Below are 12,192 nucleotides of genomic sequence, written 5' to 3'. Positions count from 1 at the left end.
CATTCCTGATGTCAACATATTCTAGGTGTTGTTTGGAAAATTATTTATTAAATCAAAGACTCAAACAGCCTCTCTCAGGTTCTTTACCTCAACAACAGTTGCTTCTTCAAACAGCTGATATCACACAATTTTTATTGGGGTTATAGAAATGAAACACTAATTTTCTGCATATGTCTGTGAGCATATTCACAACTCTCATTGCTGGAAGTTTAGATACCGCTACTTTCCCAATTTAGGAAAACAGATTTCTGGTATGTGCCTACGTGGGAAGGTTGAGGCTACTAAGAATCTTGCTTCTGGGTTTTAGAAGTCTCACTGTGAGACCGGGTGCAGTGGCTCATGCCTGTAATCGCAGCACTTTGGGAGGCTGGGGTGGGTGGATCACTTGATCCCAGGAGTTTAAGACCAGCCTGTCCAACATGGCAAAACCCCGTTTCTACTAAAAATACAAAATAATTAGCCGGGTGTGATGGCACACTCCTGTAATCCCAGCTACTCGGGGAAGCTGAGGCATGAGAATTGTTCGAACCTGGGAGGCAGAGGTTGCAATAAAGATTGTGCCACTGCACTCCAGCCTGGGCGACAGCGAGATGCCTATGAAATGTTTTCTGCACGTATAAAAAGGTTAAATCATTTTCAGTATGGTTTGCTGGTTCTTTGAAAATTGATAATACATACACTTTATAAATTTAATTCTCCATGAACTACAATATCAAACAGAATACACTCTATCTCTACACCATGCTGAAAAATGGAAACTTTTTTTTTTTTCTTTTTGGAAACAGGGTCTCTCCCTGTCGCCTAGGCTGGAGTGCAGTGGCACAATCACTGGTCACTGCAGCCTTGACTTCCTGGGCTCAGGTGATTCTCCTACCTCAGCCTCCCGAGTAGCAGGGACTACAGGCATGCAACACCACACCGGCAAATTTTTTGTATCTTTGTAGAGATGAGGTTTCACCATGTTGCCCAGGCTGGTCTTGGAACTCCTGGGCTCAAGTAATCCACCTGCCTCAGCCTTCCAAAATGTGGGATTACATGTGTAAGTCACCACGCCTGGCTGAAAACAGAAACTTTTCAAGAAAAGTTTTAAAAGAAACTACCAAATTAATAGATGTTACCATATAACGTTCAGAAATACAAATATTTTATGAATTATTCCCAGTCCTATTACTTAGAGGCAACCATTGTAAATATTTTTTGTGTACAAGTTGAGTATCCCTCATCTAAATCCTTGGCACTAGAAGTGTTTCACATTTCAGATTTTCTAACTTTTTGCGTCATACTTATTGGTTCAGTGTCCCTAATCTGAAAAAAATGCCCCTATGAACATTGAGTCGAGTCTTGTCTCCCTCCCCTCCTCTCCTCTCCTCTCCTCTCCTTTCCTCTCCGTTCCCTTTCCCTCCCCTCCCCCTCCCCTCCCCTCTCCCTCCCCCTCCCCTCTCCCTTCCCCTCCCCTCTCCCTCCCCCTCCCCTCCCCTCTCCCCTCTCCTCTCCCCTCCCTTCTCCTCTCCCCTTTCCATCTCCCCTTTCCCCTCTCCCTTCTCCCCTTCCCTCTCCCCTCTCCCCCCTCCCCTCCCCCTCCCTTCCCCTCCCCTCCCCCTCTCTTCCCCTCCCCTCCCCTGCCTTCCCTCCCTCTCCCCCTCCCCTCTCCCTCCCCTCCCCCTCCCCTCTCCCTCCCCTCCCCCTCCCCTCCCCTCCCCTCCCCCTCCCTTCCCCTCCCCTCCCCTCCCCCTCCCTTCCCCTCCCCTCCCCTCCCCCTCCCTTCCCCTCCCCTCCGTTCCCCTCCCCTCCCCCTCCTCTCCCCTCCCTTCCCCCTCCCCTCCCCCCTTCCATCTCCCCCTACCCCTCCCCTCCCCTCTTCCCTCCCCCTCCCCTCCCCTCCCCCTCCCTTCCCCTCCCCTCCCCCTCTCTTCCCCTCCCCTCCCCTGCCTTCCCTCCCTCTCCCCCTCCCCTCTCCCTCCCCTCCCCCTCCCCTCCCCTCCCCTCCCCCTCCCTTCCCCTCCCCTCCCCCTCCCTTCCCCTCCCCTCCGTTCCCCTCCCCTCCCCCTCCTCTCCCCTCCCTTCCCCCTCCCCTCCCCCCTTCCATCTCCCCCTCCCCCTCCCCTCCCCTCTTCCCTCCCCTCCCCTCCCCTCCCCCTCCCCCTCCCCTCCCCTCCCCTCCCCCTCCCCTCCCTTCCCCTCCCTTCCCCTCCCCTCCCCCTCCTCTCCCCTCCCCTCCTCCTCCCCTCCCCCCTTCCATCTCCCCCTACCCCTCCCCTCCCCCTCCCCTCCCCTCCCCTCCCTCCCCCTCCCTTCCCCTTCCCTCCCCCTCCCTTCCCCTCCCCTCCCCTCCCCCTCCCCTCCCTTCCCCTCCCCTCCCCTCCCCCTCCCCTCCCTTCCCCTCCCCTCCCCTCCCCCTCCCTTCCCCTCCCCTCCCCTCCCCCTCCCTTCCCCTCCCCCTCCCCTCCCCTCCCCTCCCTTCCCTTCCCCCTCCCCTCCCCCTCCCCTTTCCCCTTCCATCTTCCCCTCCCCCTCCCCTCCCCCCTCCCCTCTCCCCTTCCATCTTCCCCTCCCCTCCCCTCCCCCCTCCCCTCTTCCCTCCCCCCCTCCCCTCCCCTCCGTTCCCCCTCCCCTCCCCTCCCTTCCCCCTCCCCTCCCCCTCCCCTCTCCCCTTCCATCTCCCCCTCCCCCTCCCCTCCCCCCTCCCCTCCCCTCTTCCCTCCCCCCCTCTCCTCCCCTCCCCTCTTCCCTCCCCCCCTTCCCTCCCCCCCTCCCCTCCCCTCCCCTCTTTTCTTAGACAGGGTCTTCTGCTGTTGCACAGGCTAGAGTTCAGTGGCACATTCTTAACTCACTGCAGCCTCAAATCCTGAGCTTAAGTGATCATCTCACATCAGCCTCCCAAGTAGCTAGGACGATAGGCATGCACCACCACGCCCGGTGAATTTTTGATTTTCATTAATTATTTTTTTGTGTGAGACAGGGTCTCACTCTGTTGCCCATGCTGTAGTGCAGTGGCTCACTGCAACCTCAATCTCCCGGGCACAAGCGATCCTCCCATCTCAGCCTCCCAAGTAGCTGGGACTACAGGTGTATGCCAACACGCCCAGCTAATTTTTTCAATTTTTTATAGGGACAGGGTCTCCCTATGTTGCCCAGGCTGGTCTCCTGGGCTCAAGTGATCCTCCCAGCTCGGCCTCAAAAATTACTGGGATATAGGAGTGAGCCACCAAACCTGGCCTCGGCTAATTTTTAATTTTTTTTATATAGAGATGGGGTCTCACTATGTCATTGGTCTCAAATTCCTGAGCTCAAGTGATCCTCCCACCTCTGTCGCCCAAAGCACTGGGATTACAGGCATGAGCCACAGTGCCTGGATCTTTTTTTTGGACTTTGGGAGTGAGATGTGAGGATTCTGTCAGCCCTGAAACCTTAAGTCTTCTGGTTTCTTTTTTGTACTCTCAATTTTCTTCGTACTACCTTCAAGGTATAATGTGCCTAAGAAATATTTCCTTGTTTTTCAGGTTCTAAATGGCTTCTAAGAAGTTGGGTGCAGATTTTCATGGTAAGTGGACTGTTAGAATCATGGTTTAAGTTATGATTTGATCAGAGGATTTGGAATCACTTAGCATAGTTTTAAGTACAAGTTCCCCTTTTTGTCTCTTTTAATGAACAGCTTGACAAAAATAAAGTTGTACAACAATGTATCATGTATATCCGAAAGGTCTTCAGAGAACTTGAAGTACTTCTTCAAATGGGTAAACTTTAGAGTGTCTCTGGTTATTGTACTTGAAACTACTAGTGATAGATTAGGAGTATGCCTGTTCTGGTTCTTCAGCAGCATTGAAGGTATAGTTACCAGCTGGGCGCGGTGGCTCAAGCCTGTAATCCCAGCACTTTGGGAGGCTGAGGCAGGTGGATCACGAGGTCAGGAGATCGAGACTATCCTGGTTAACACGGTGAAACCCCATCTGTACTAAAAATACAAAAAATTAGCTGGGCGTGTTGGTGGGCACCTGTGGTCCCAGCTACTCGGGAGGCTGAGGGCAGAAGAATGGTGTGAACCCGGGAGGCGGAGGTTGCAGTGAGCTGAGATCACACCACTGCACTCCAGCCTGGGGGACAGAGCGAGACTCCGTCTCCAAAAAAAAAAAAAAAGAAGGTATAGTTAACCTTCCCCTTTCCTGTTCCTTAGTCATAGCTCTTCTCCATATGTGTGTGTGTGAAAAATTCTAACCCTTTGGTTAATGCTTTATAATGTTTTAGTTTAGTTCCCTGTGCCCCATCAAAGGAAGTAATTTACTACAAATCAATCACTATATTACAGAGGTATCAATACTGATATTTATAATTTTGAATTTGAAATTAAGAGTTTCTCTGTCATCTTTTCCTAAGATACAACCTTCCAAAATGGAATACAATAATAAACTACTGTCTGCCTTTGGAGGGGAATGGAGGGAGGTGGAGGTATCTAAGAAGTTAAAATTATACCCTTTTTTCATACAGTAGAAGATAAGAATTAAAAACCAGAAGTAGCCAAATAACACAATTATTTTAAAAGAGGTTTTAAAGCCAGTCTTCCATGTTAAAAATTATATCAGCCAGGCACAGTGGCGTGTGCCTGCAGTCCCAGCTACTCAGGGGGCTAAGGTGGGAGGATTGCTTGATCCCAGAAGTTTGAAGTTGCAGTGATCATGCCACTGCACTCCAGCCTGGGTGACAGAGTGAGACTCTGACTCAAACAAAAAAATACATGTATATATCACATCATTTTAAGAATGATTTACTAGACTGCCTGGGGACGTGTTGGTATGCTCTTCTGAGCTGCCAGTGGTTGCTTGATAAGATCACTCAGCTGAGTCAGAGTGGTGTAGCAGTGACTGTGATTTTACTTGCTTATATATTTTATACAACAGCCTTTGAATTTTGATTTGTCAGTGTGCATATACTTACATAGATAACCTGCCTGAGTTTTTAAAAATCCTTTTGAAGTTATTCAAACTCTGGAATTAGCATTCCTTAAAGAGGTCAGGCATCTTATTTTTCAGGTAAGCTATTTCCTATTATTTATGGATTATTACAGGTCTTCTAAAAAGTATTCAAATGATGGTAGAAAGGCAGATCTGGGGAGGGCACGGTGGCTCATGCCTGTAATCCCAACAGTAGATTAGGAGGTTGAGGTGAGAGGATCGCTTGAGGCCAGGAGTTCAAGACCAGCCTGGGCAACATAATGAGACCCTGTCTCTACAAAAAATTTTAAAAATTAGCTGGGTATGTTGGTATGTGCCTGTAGTCTCAGCTACTCAGGAGGCTGAGAGGTGGGAGAAGTGCTGAGCCCGGGGGGGTCAAGGCTGCAGTGAGCCATGATCACGCCACTGCACTCCAGCCAGAATCACATGAGAGCCTGTCTCAAACAAACAAAAAATGATTCTTGCCACTGAGCTTAAGAAAAGAAAAAGGGAAAAAAAGGCAGATCTGAATTCCCTCTAGATCACCTTTTCAAGGGAGAAAAGAGAGGACAGAGCCAAGGGCAGAGGAAAAGCTTAGGGAGAGAAAATAGTAAAAATGAAAAATTTACACTTATTTCAAAAGATAGACTTTCTGTTTTGAATCTTTGGAACATCTGTTTTGATCAGACTTAAAATATTTGGACTCCATGTTTTGTGTTTCAACTGAACATTCCAGAGAGAAGATTATAATTCTGAAGGTGTCTGTTCAGTAAAGACTGGTATTTCCCATATCTCCTTAAATTCCTAACCAGGCCGGGCACAGTGACTCACGCCTGTAATCCCAGCACTTTGGGAGGCCGAGGAGTTCAAGACCAGCCTGACCAACATGGAGAAACCCTGTCTCTACTAAAAATACAGAATTAGCCGGGTGTGGTGACGCATGCCTGTAATCCCAGCTACTCGGGAGGCTGAGGCAGGAGAATCGCTTGAACCTGGGAGGCAGAGGTTGCGGTGAACTGAGATGGTGCCAATGCACTTCGTTCTGTCTCAAAAAAAAAAAAAAAGAATTCCTAACCAAAGTGTTATTTTTGTTTGTTTGTTTGTTTGTTTTTGAGACAGAGTCTCGCTCTGTCGCCCAGGCTGGAGTGCAGTGGCATGATCTCGGCTCACTATAAGCTCTGCCTCCTGGGCTCACGCCATTCTCTGCCTTAGCCTCCCGAGTAGCTGGGACTACAGGCGCCTGCCACCATGCCCAGCTAATTTTTTTGTATTTTTTAGTAGAGGCGGGGTTTCACCGTATTAGCCAGGATGGTCTAGATCTCCTGACCTCGTGATCCACCCGCCTTGGCCTCCCAAAGTGCTGGGATTACAGGCGTGAGCCACCGTGCCCGGCCCAAAGTGTTATTGTTTAAATGAAATTTTCTACCTGAGAAAAATTTAGGAGAAAAATTTTCTTTCTCCCTTAGGCTGCTTCTCCTTTAACAGGGCTCTTTTTGCTGAGTTCCTGGTTGAATTTCACTGGCTTTAGTTGTTTTTTTTGGTTTGTTTTTTTGTTTTTTGGGTTTTTTTTGGGAACGGAACAATAAACACCTTCATTACATGGGTGAAGACAAAACGAGGATTTATTTGCCTTTCCAGACCTTGATTTTCCTAAGATAGAACTCCAACTCCTTGCCCTCTAGCACATAGCCATCTGTTCGGCCACACTGTCCCGGCCTTGAAGCGATGCACGCAAGAAGCTTGCCCTGCTGTAACTGCTCCTCCAGGAGACTGCTGATTTTGGCATTCTTTTTCCTTTCATCAATTTCTGAAATTTTTTAGATCATTTTTTGTTTAAAATCTCTTCTTCCTCAGGAGTCAGCTTGGCTCCTTTCTTGCGGCCCAGGGGTAGCGCATAGTGGGATTCGTACCACTGTCCATACGGTGTGTTGTCGTTGCGTATGGTGTGCTGTCAATGAGCATGAAGCAATTCTTCATCAGGGTCTTGGTATGGACCAGCTCATTATTAAACGCATTGTAGACAACAACATCGATGATCCTTGTTTTGCAAGTACAACACTGAGCCCCAGGAGAAACTCCCCACATGCAGCCTTAGGGCACGGTATTTCTTGTTACCTCCTCAAACATGGACTATGTGGATGTGGCAGGGGCCAGTGTTGGTGTTGGCAGCTGGGCACCCCTGCTCATACTTCCGCTTCTTGTGGTAGGGCTTTCTCTTGCCCCCGGTCTTGCGGTGCTTGTGTCAGTTCTCCCGAGAGATGCCCATCGCTCGGCGCTGGCTGGAAAGAGCTAGTTGGGTTTTTAGAGTAAAGTATCCTATTTTTAGACATCAGGTAGTTTAAATAATAGAAATGAAAGGCAATAGATGGAGAATATTTAATAGGCAATTGTGTAGGCATGTGAGTACAGAAAATAAAGTTTCTGCTCTCTCAAGGCTAAAATTAGAAAGCCAGGAACTAAGGCTACTCCTTCCACTTCTCAGGAAGCTACTTAGCCTTTCTTCACTATATGTCTCTGTGTCTGTGATCCATTATTATTCTTCAGTTCATAGGCTTGCTTTCTTGGCCTAATAGTGTAGAGTACACAGGGCTATAAATGGCCACCCCAGTTAAGGTGCTGCTTGCTACTTGATCTTTCAGTTTCAGTGGCTAGCATCATAGAGATAGAGATTTTATATCTTTTGGTCAGGGCAAACCGATGGCATAGCCTTCTTAGCTTATGAGCCTGTGGATTGGATCCTCCAAAATTAGATCTCCGACTGGTCCATTGGGAGGTTAATGGATGTGGGTAACTTTTCTGTGGCACTTGGGGTGTGGACAAGGAGGTAATAACTGCTGTCATGACTGGATATTAAAATGTATTTTTTTTCTTTTTAATATTTGGGACTGACTAGGTCTGGTGCTGTGCTGTCTTTGACTAGCACTTGATTTACCTCTGAGTTCATTATTTTCAACTAAAGTTGAACAACTTCACTGTTACTAGTAACCATATATCCCTAAATAACAGAATAAGGGAAACAGTTATTTCTCAAACTTCTAGAAATATTATCCATTTCTCATAAAAACTGCGTACCCTTGGCTTAGTTTGGATAAGGACTTTCTTGGAGCCTGGTGCTTCAAAATCTCAATCCTCTGGCCAGGCGCGGTGGCTCACGCCTGTAATTGCAGCACTTTGGGAGGTCAAGGCAGGAGGATCATGATGTCAGGAGATCCAGACCATCCTGGCTAACATGGTGAAACCCTGTCTCTACTAAAAATACAAAAAAAAATTAGCCAAGCATGGTGTCTGGTGCCTGTAGTCCCAGCTACTTGGGAGGCTGAGGCAGGAGAATGGCGTGAACCCAGGAGGAAGAGCTTGCAGTGAGCCGAGATCACACCAGTGCACTCCAGCCTGGGTGACAGAGCAAGACTCTGTCTTAAAAGAAAAAAAAGAAAAGAAAAAAGAAATCTCAGTCCTCTTTAACCGATTCTTATTTTCATCTAGGAGAAAGGTTATTTATCTGGAAAATATGTTGAGACTCTAATTTATGAAAAAATAGGCTCTGCCTCTGCCTCTCTGCCTCTCCGCCTCTCCGCCTCTCCGCCTCTCCCTTCTTCGGTCTCCCTCTCCTTCTTTCTTCAGTCTCCTTCTGTTGCCGAAGCTGGACCGTACTGCCGTGATCTCAGCTCGCTGCAGCCTCCCTGCCTCGGGCTCCTGTGATTCTCCTGCCTCGGCCTCCTGTGATTTTCCTGCCTCGGCCTGCCGAGTGCCCAGGATTGCAGGCACGCGCGGCCATGCCTGACTGGTTTTTGTATTTTTGGTGGAGACGCGGTTTCGCCATGTTGACCGGGCTGGTCTCCAGCTTCTGGCCCCGAGTGATCTGCCCGCCTCGGCCTCCCGAGTTGCTGGGATTGCAGACGGAGTCTCGCTCACTCAATGCTCAATGTTGCCCAGACTGGAGTGCAGTGGCGTGATCTCGGCTTGTTACAACCTCCACCTCCCAGCCGCCTGCCTTGGCCTCCCAAAGTGCTAAGATTACAGCCTCTGCCCCGCCGCCGCCCCGTCTAGGAAGTGAGGAGCGTCTCTGCCTGGCTGCCCATCGTCTGGGATGTGAGGAGCCCCTCTGCCCGGCCGCCCCGTCTGGGAAGTGAGGAGCGCCTCTGCCCGGCTGCCATCCCGTATAGGAAGTGAAGAGCGTCTCTGCCCGGCCGCCCTGTCTGGGAGGTGTACCCAACAGCTCCGAAGAGACAGCGACCATCGAGAACGGGCCATGAGGACGATGGCGGTTTTTTTGAAAAGGGGGAAATGTGGAGAAAAGAAAGAGAGATCAGATTGTTACTGTGTCTGTGTAGAAAGAAGTAGGCATAGGAGACTCCATTTTGTTCTGCACTAGGAGAAATTCTTCTGCCTTGGGTTGCTGTTGATCTATGGCCTTGCCCCCAGCCCCGTGCTCTCTGAAACATGTGCTGTGTCAACTCAGGGTTAAATGGATTAAGGGCGGTGCAAGATGTGCTTTGTTAAACAGATGCTTGAAGGCAGCATGCTCTTTAAAGAGTCATCACCACTCCCTAATCTCAAGTACCCAGGGACACAAACACTGCAGAAGGCCGCAGGGACCTCTGCCTAGGAAAACCAGAGACCTTTGTTCATGTGTTTATCTGCTGACCTTTTCTCCACTATTATCCTATGACCCTGCCATATCCCCCTCTCCGAGAAACACCCAAGAATGATCAATAAATACTTAATTAAAAAAAAAAAAAACGAAACTCCGTTTCAAAAAAATAAAAATAAAAATAAAAAAAAATTAAAAAAAAAAAGAAAAAATAGACCCCGTGATAAGATTTGACAAAACTAGCCCCCCTCCTTAAATCACTTTATCGAGGTATAATTGATATATAAAAAGCTGTACATATTTACATATTTAATGTATACATCTTGATGAGTTTGAGGATAAGTATACACTCATTAAACCATCACCATCATTAAGGCATAAACATTCATTACCTTCCAAAGTTTCCTCCTACTCTATTGTGTGTGTGTGTGTGTGTGTGTGTGTGTGTGTGTGTGTGGTGGGCTGGAGGGATTGCTTGAGGCCAGGAGTTTGAGACCAGCCTGGACAACATAGAAAAACCCCTTTCTTTTTTTTTTTTTTTTGAGATGGAGTCCCGCTCTGTCACCCATGCTGGAGTGCAGTGGTGCCATCTCTGCTCACTGCAACCTCTGCCTCCTCAAGCAATTGCTCAAGCAATTCTCCTGTCTCAGCCCCCTGAGTAGCTGGGCTTATAGGTGCGCACCACCATGCCTGGCTAATTTTTGTATTTTTAGTAGAGGCAGGGTTTTGCCATGTTGGCCAGGCTGGTTTTGAACTCTTGACCTCAGGTGACCCACCTGCCTCTGCCTCCCAAAGTTCTGAGATTACAGGCATGAGCCACCGCGCCTGGCCTTGTTTCTACAAAAAATTAAAAATAAGCCAAGTGTGGTGGAGCTTCTCTATAGTCCTAGCTGCTCAGGAGCCTGGGACAGGAGGATTGCTTAAGCCCGGGAGTTCAAGGTTATAGTGAGCTATGATCACATATGCATTAGGTTGTTTGGTATTGTTCCAGATATCTCTTAACATTGTTCAATTTTTTTTTTCCCTTTTTCTCTCTTTGTATTTCAGTTTGGCTAATTTCTTTTGACCTAACTTCAAGTCCCGAGTCTTTCTTATGCTGATTATTGTCTTGGGATTAGCATAGCCTGGCTTATGAACCATCAAAATTTTTCTTTTCTGATAATGCATTTTTCACTTGTGGCATTTCCATTTGTCTCTTTATATTTCCATCTCTCTGCTGAAGTTTCCATCTGCTCATGTATGTTTCGTTTTTCCATTAGACCCTTTAACATATTTATTATTGTTATTTTAAAGCTCCCTGTCTGATGTTTACAGCTATCCCTGAATTTGGATCTGATGACTGGTTCCTCTCAATTCTGGATCACATTTTCATACTTCTTTCTGTGTCTTATAATTTTTAATTGAATGCCAGACAATGTATATTAAAAAGCTGATTTTGTAGATTATATGGCTTGTTTTTTTGTTAGGATATGAGTAACATTTTCTTGTGATTTCACATCTTACAACAGATATCTATGTTATTTTGTATATTTATGATTTTGCCAGTGTTACCTGGCTTGTGGCTTTAAGATAGTTTTTTGTTTTGTTTATTTATTTATTTATTTATTTATTTATTTTTAAGTCCTTTGCTGCAGGAGGCACTGATGGCTTTAAGATGGTGATAACCAGTCATGGAATTACAGATTTTCACTTAATTTTAAGTTTGATCTTCTTTTTAAAAAAACCTCAATTTGAATCTCCTCACAATAATACCTGAATTAAATATTATGCATTTGCTATCCTCTATTGGGGATTTCTCCCCCCACCCGGAATTGTACTTCTTTTATAAAAAACGGGCAGGTTGCAGAATCATAGGCATATCAGCAATTTAGAAAGAAACAAAGCAAATGAAGTCTTCCCAGAGTTTATTCTGAGTCATTACATATTCAGCCCACTCACTATCTTCCACCAAAGTGGTATGCAGAACCTAACTTCAAGGAACTGCCACAACCGCAGCCATTAGGCATGCACTTAGTGGCTATTTAAAAAATTGAACTTAGGAAAATGGGCTCAAATATTTTAGGAAGATTTTCAGTAATAAGGACTGAAACTAAAGGGTATTTGAGGTTGAGGCAGAAAATTGTTAGCGATAATATTTTAAATTCTAGATACATTGGATAAAAATGGACAGTTCCACTTTGGGAGGCTGAGGTGGGAGGATTGCTTGAGTCTGGGAATTTGAGACCAGCCTGGGCAACAAAGTGAGCCCTCAGCTCTACAAAAAAATTTAAAAAATTAGCTGGGCATGGTGCTGCATGCCTGTAGTCTCAGCTACTCAGGAGGCTGAGGTGGGAGGATCACTTGAGCCCAGGAGAATGAGGCTGCAGTGAGTGGTGATGACGTCACTGCACTCCAGCCTGGGTGAGAGAGCAAGACCCTGTCTTAAAAAAGAAGCTGAGTGCGGTGGCTCACGCCTGTAATCCCAGCACTTTGGGAGGCCGAGGTGGGCGGATCATGAGGTCAGGAGATCGAGACCATCCTGGCTAACACGGTGAAACCCCGTCTCTACTAAAAATACAAAACATTAGCCAGGCGTGGTAGCAGGCACCTGTAGTCCCAGTTACTTGGGAGGCTGAGGCAGGAGAATGGCGCGAACCCAGGAGGCAGAGCTTGCAGTGAGCCGAGATCGTGCCACTG

The 12,192-nt window shown here is 47.3% G+C and overlaps 1 protein-coding gene and 1 pseudogene across 6 annotated transcripts in view; one reads left to right on the top strand and one right to left on the bottom strand.

Moving 5' to 3' along the window:
- The window catches only part of UBAP1 (ubiquitin associated protein 1), a 76,345-nt gene that overhangs the window by 39,841 nt on the left and 24,312 nt on the right, over nt 1–12,192 (top strand). For 5 of the 6 annotated variants that reach the window (XM_063650207.1, XM_054502785.2, XM_054502787.2 and 2 more), the window contains one exon: nt 3,501–3,541. The exons of the other annotated variant lie outside the window; for it this stretch is intronic. In XM_063650207.1, coding sequence (XP_063506277.1) covers nt 3,501–3,541 — 41 coding nt within the window. The remainder of the gene's footprint in view (nt 1–3,500; nt 3,542–12,192) is intronic. 6 annotated transcript variants of the gene reach the window in all.
- LOC129044675 (small ribosomal subunit protein eS8-like) lies at nt 6,493–7,332 on the bottom strand (annotated as a pseudogene).

Source organism: Pongo pygmaeus, chromosome 13, assembly GCF_028885625.2.
Source record: "Pongo pygmaeus isolate AG05252 chromosome 13, NHGRI_mPonPyg2-v2.0_pri, whole genome shotgun sequence".
Taxonomy (NCBI): Eukaryota; Metazoa; Chordata; class Mammalia; order Primates; family Hominidae; genus Pongo; species Pongo pygmaeus.
Note: the sequence above shows the minus strand (reverse complement) of the source record. Positions and strands in the feature narration are given on the sequence as shown.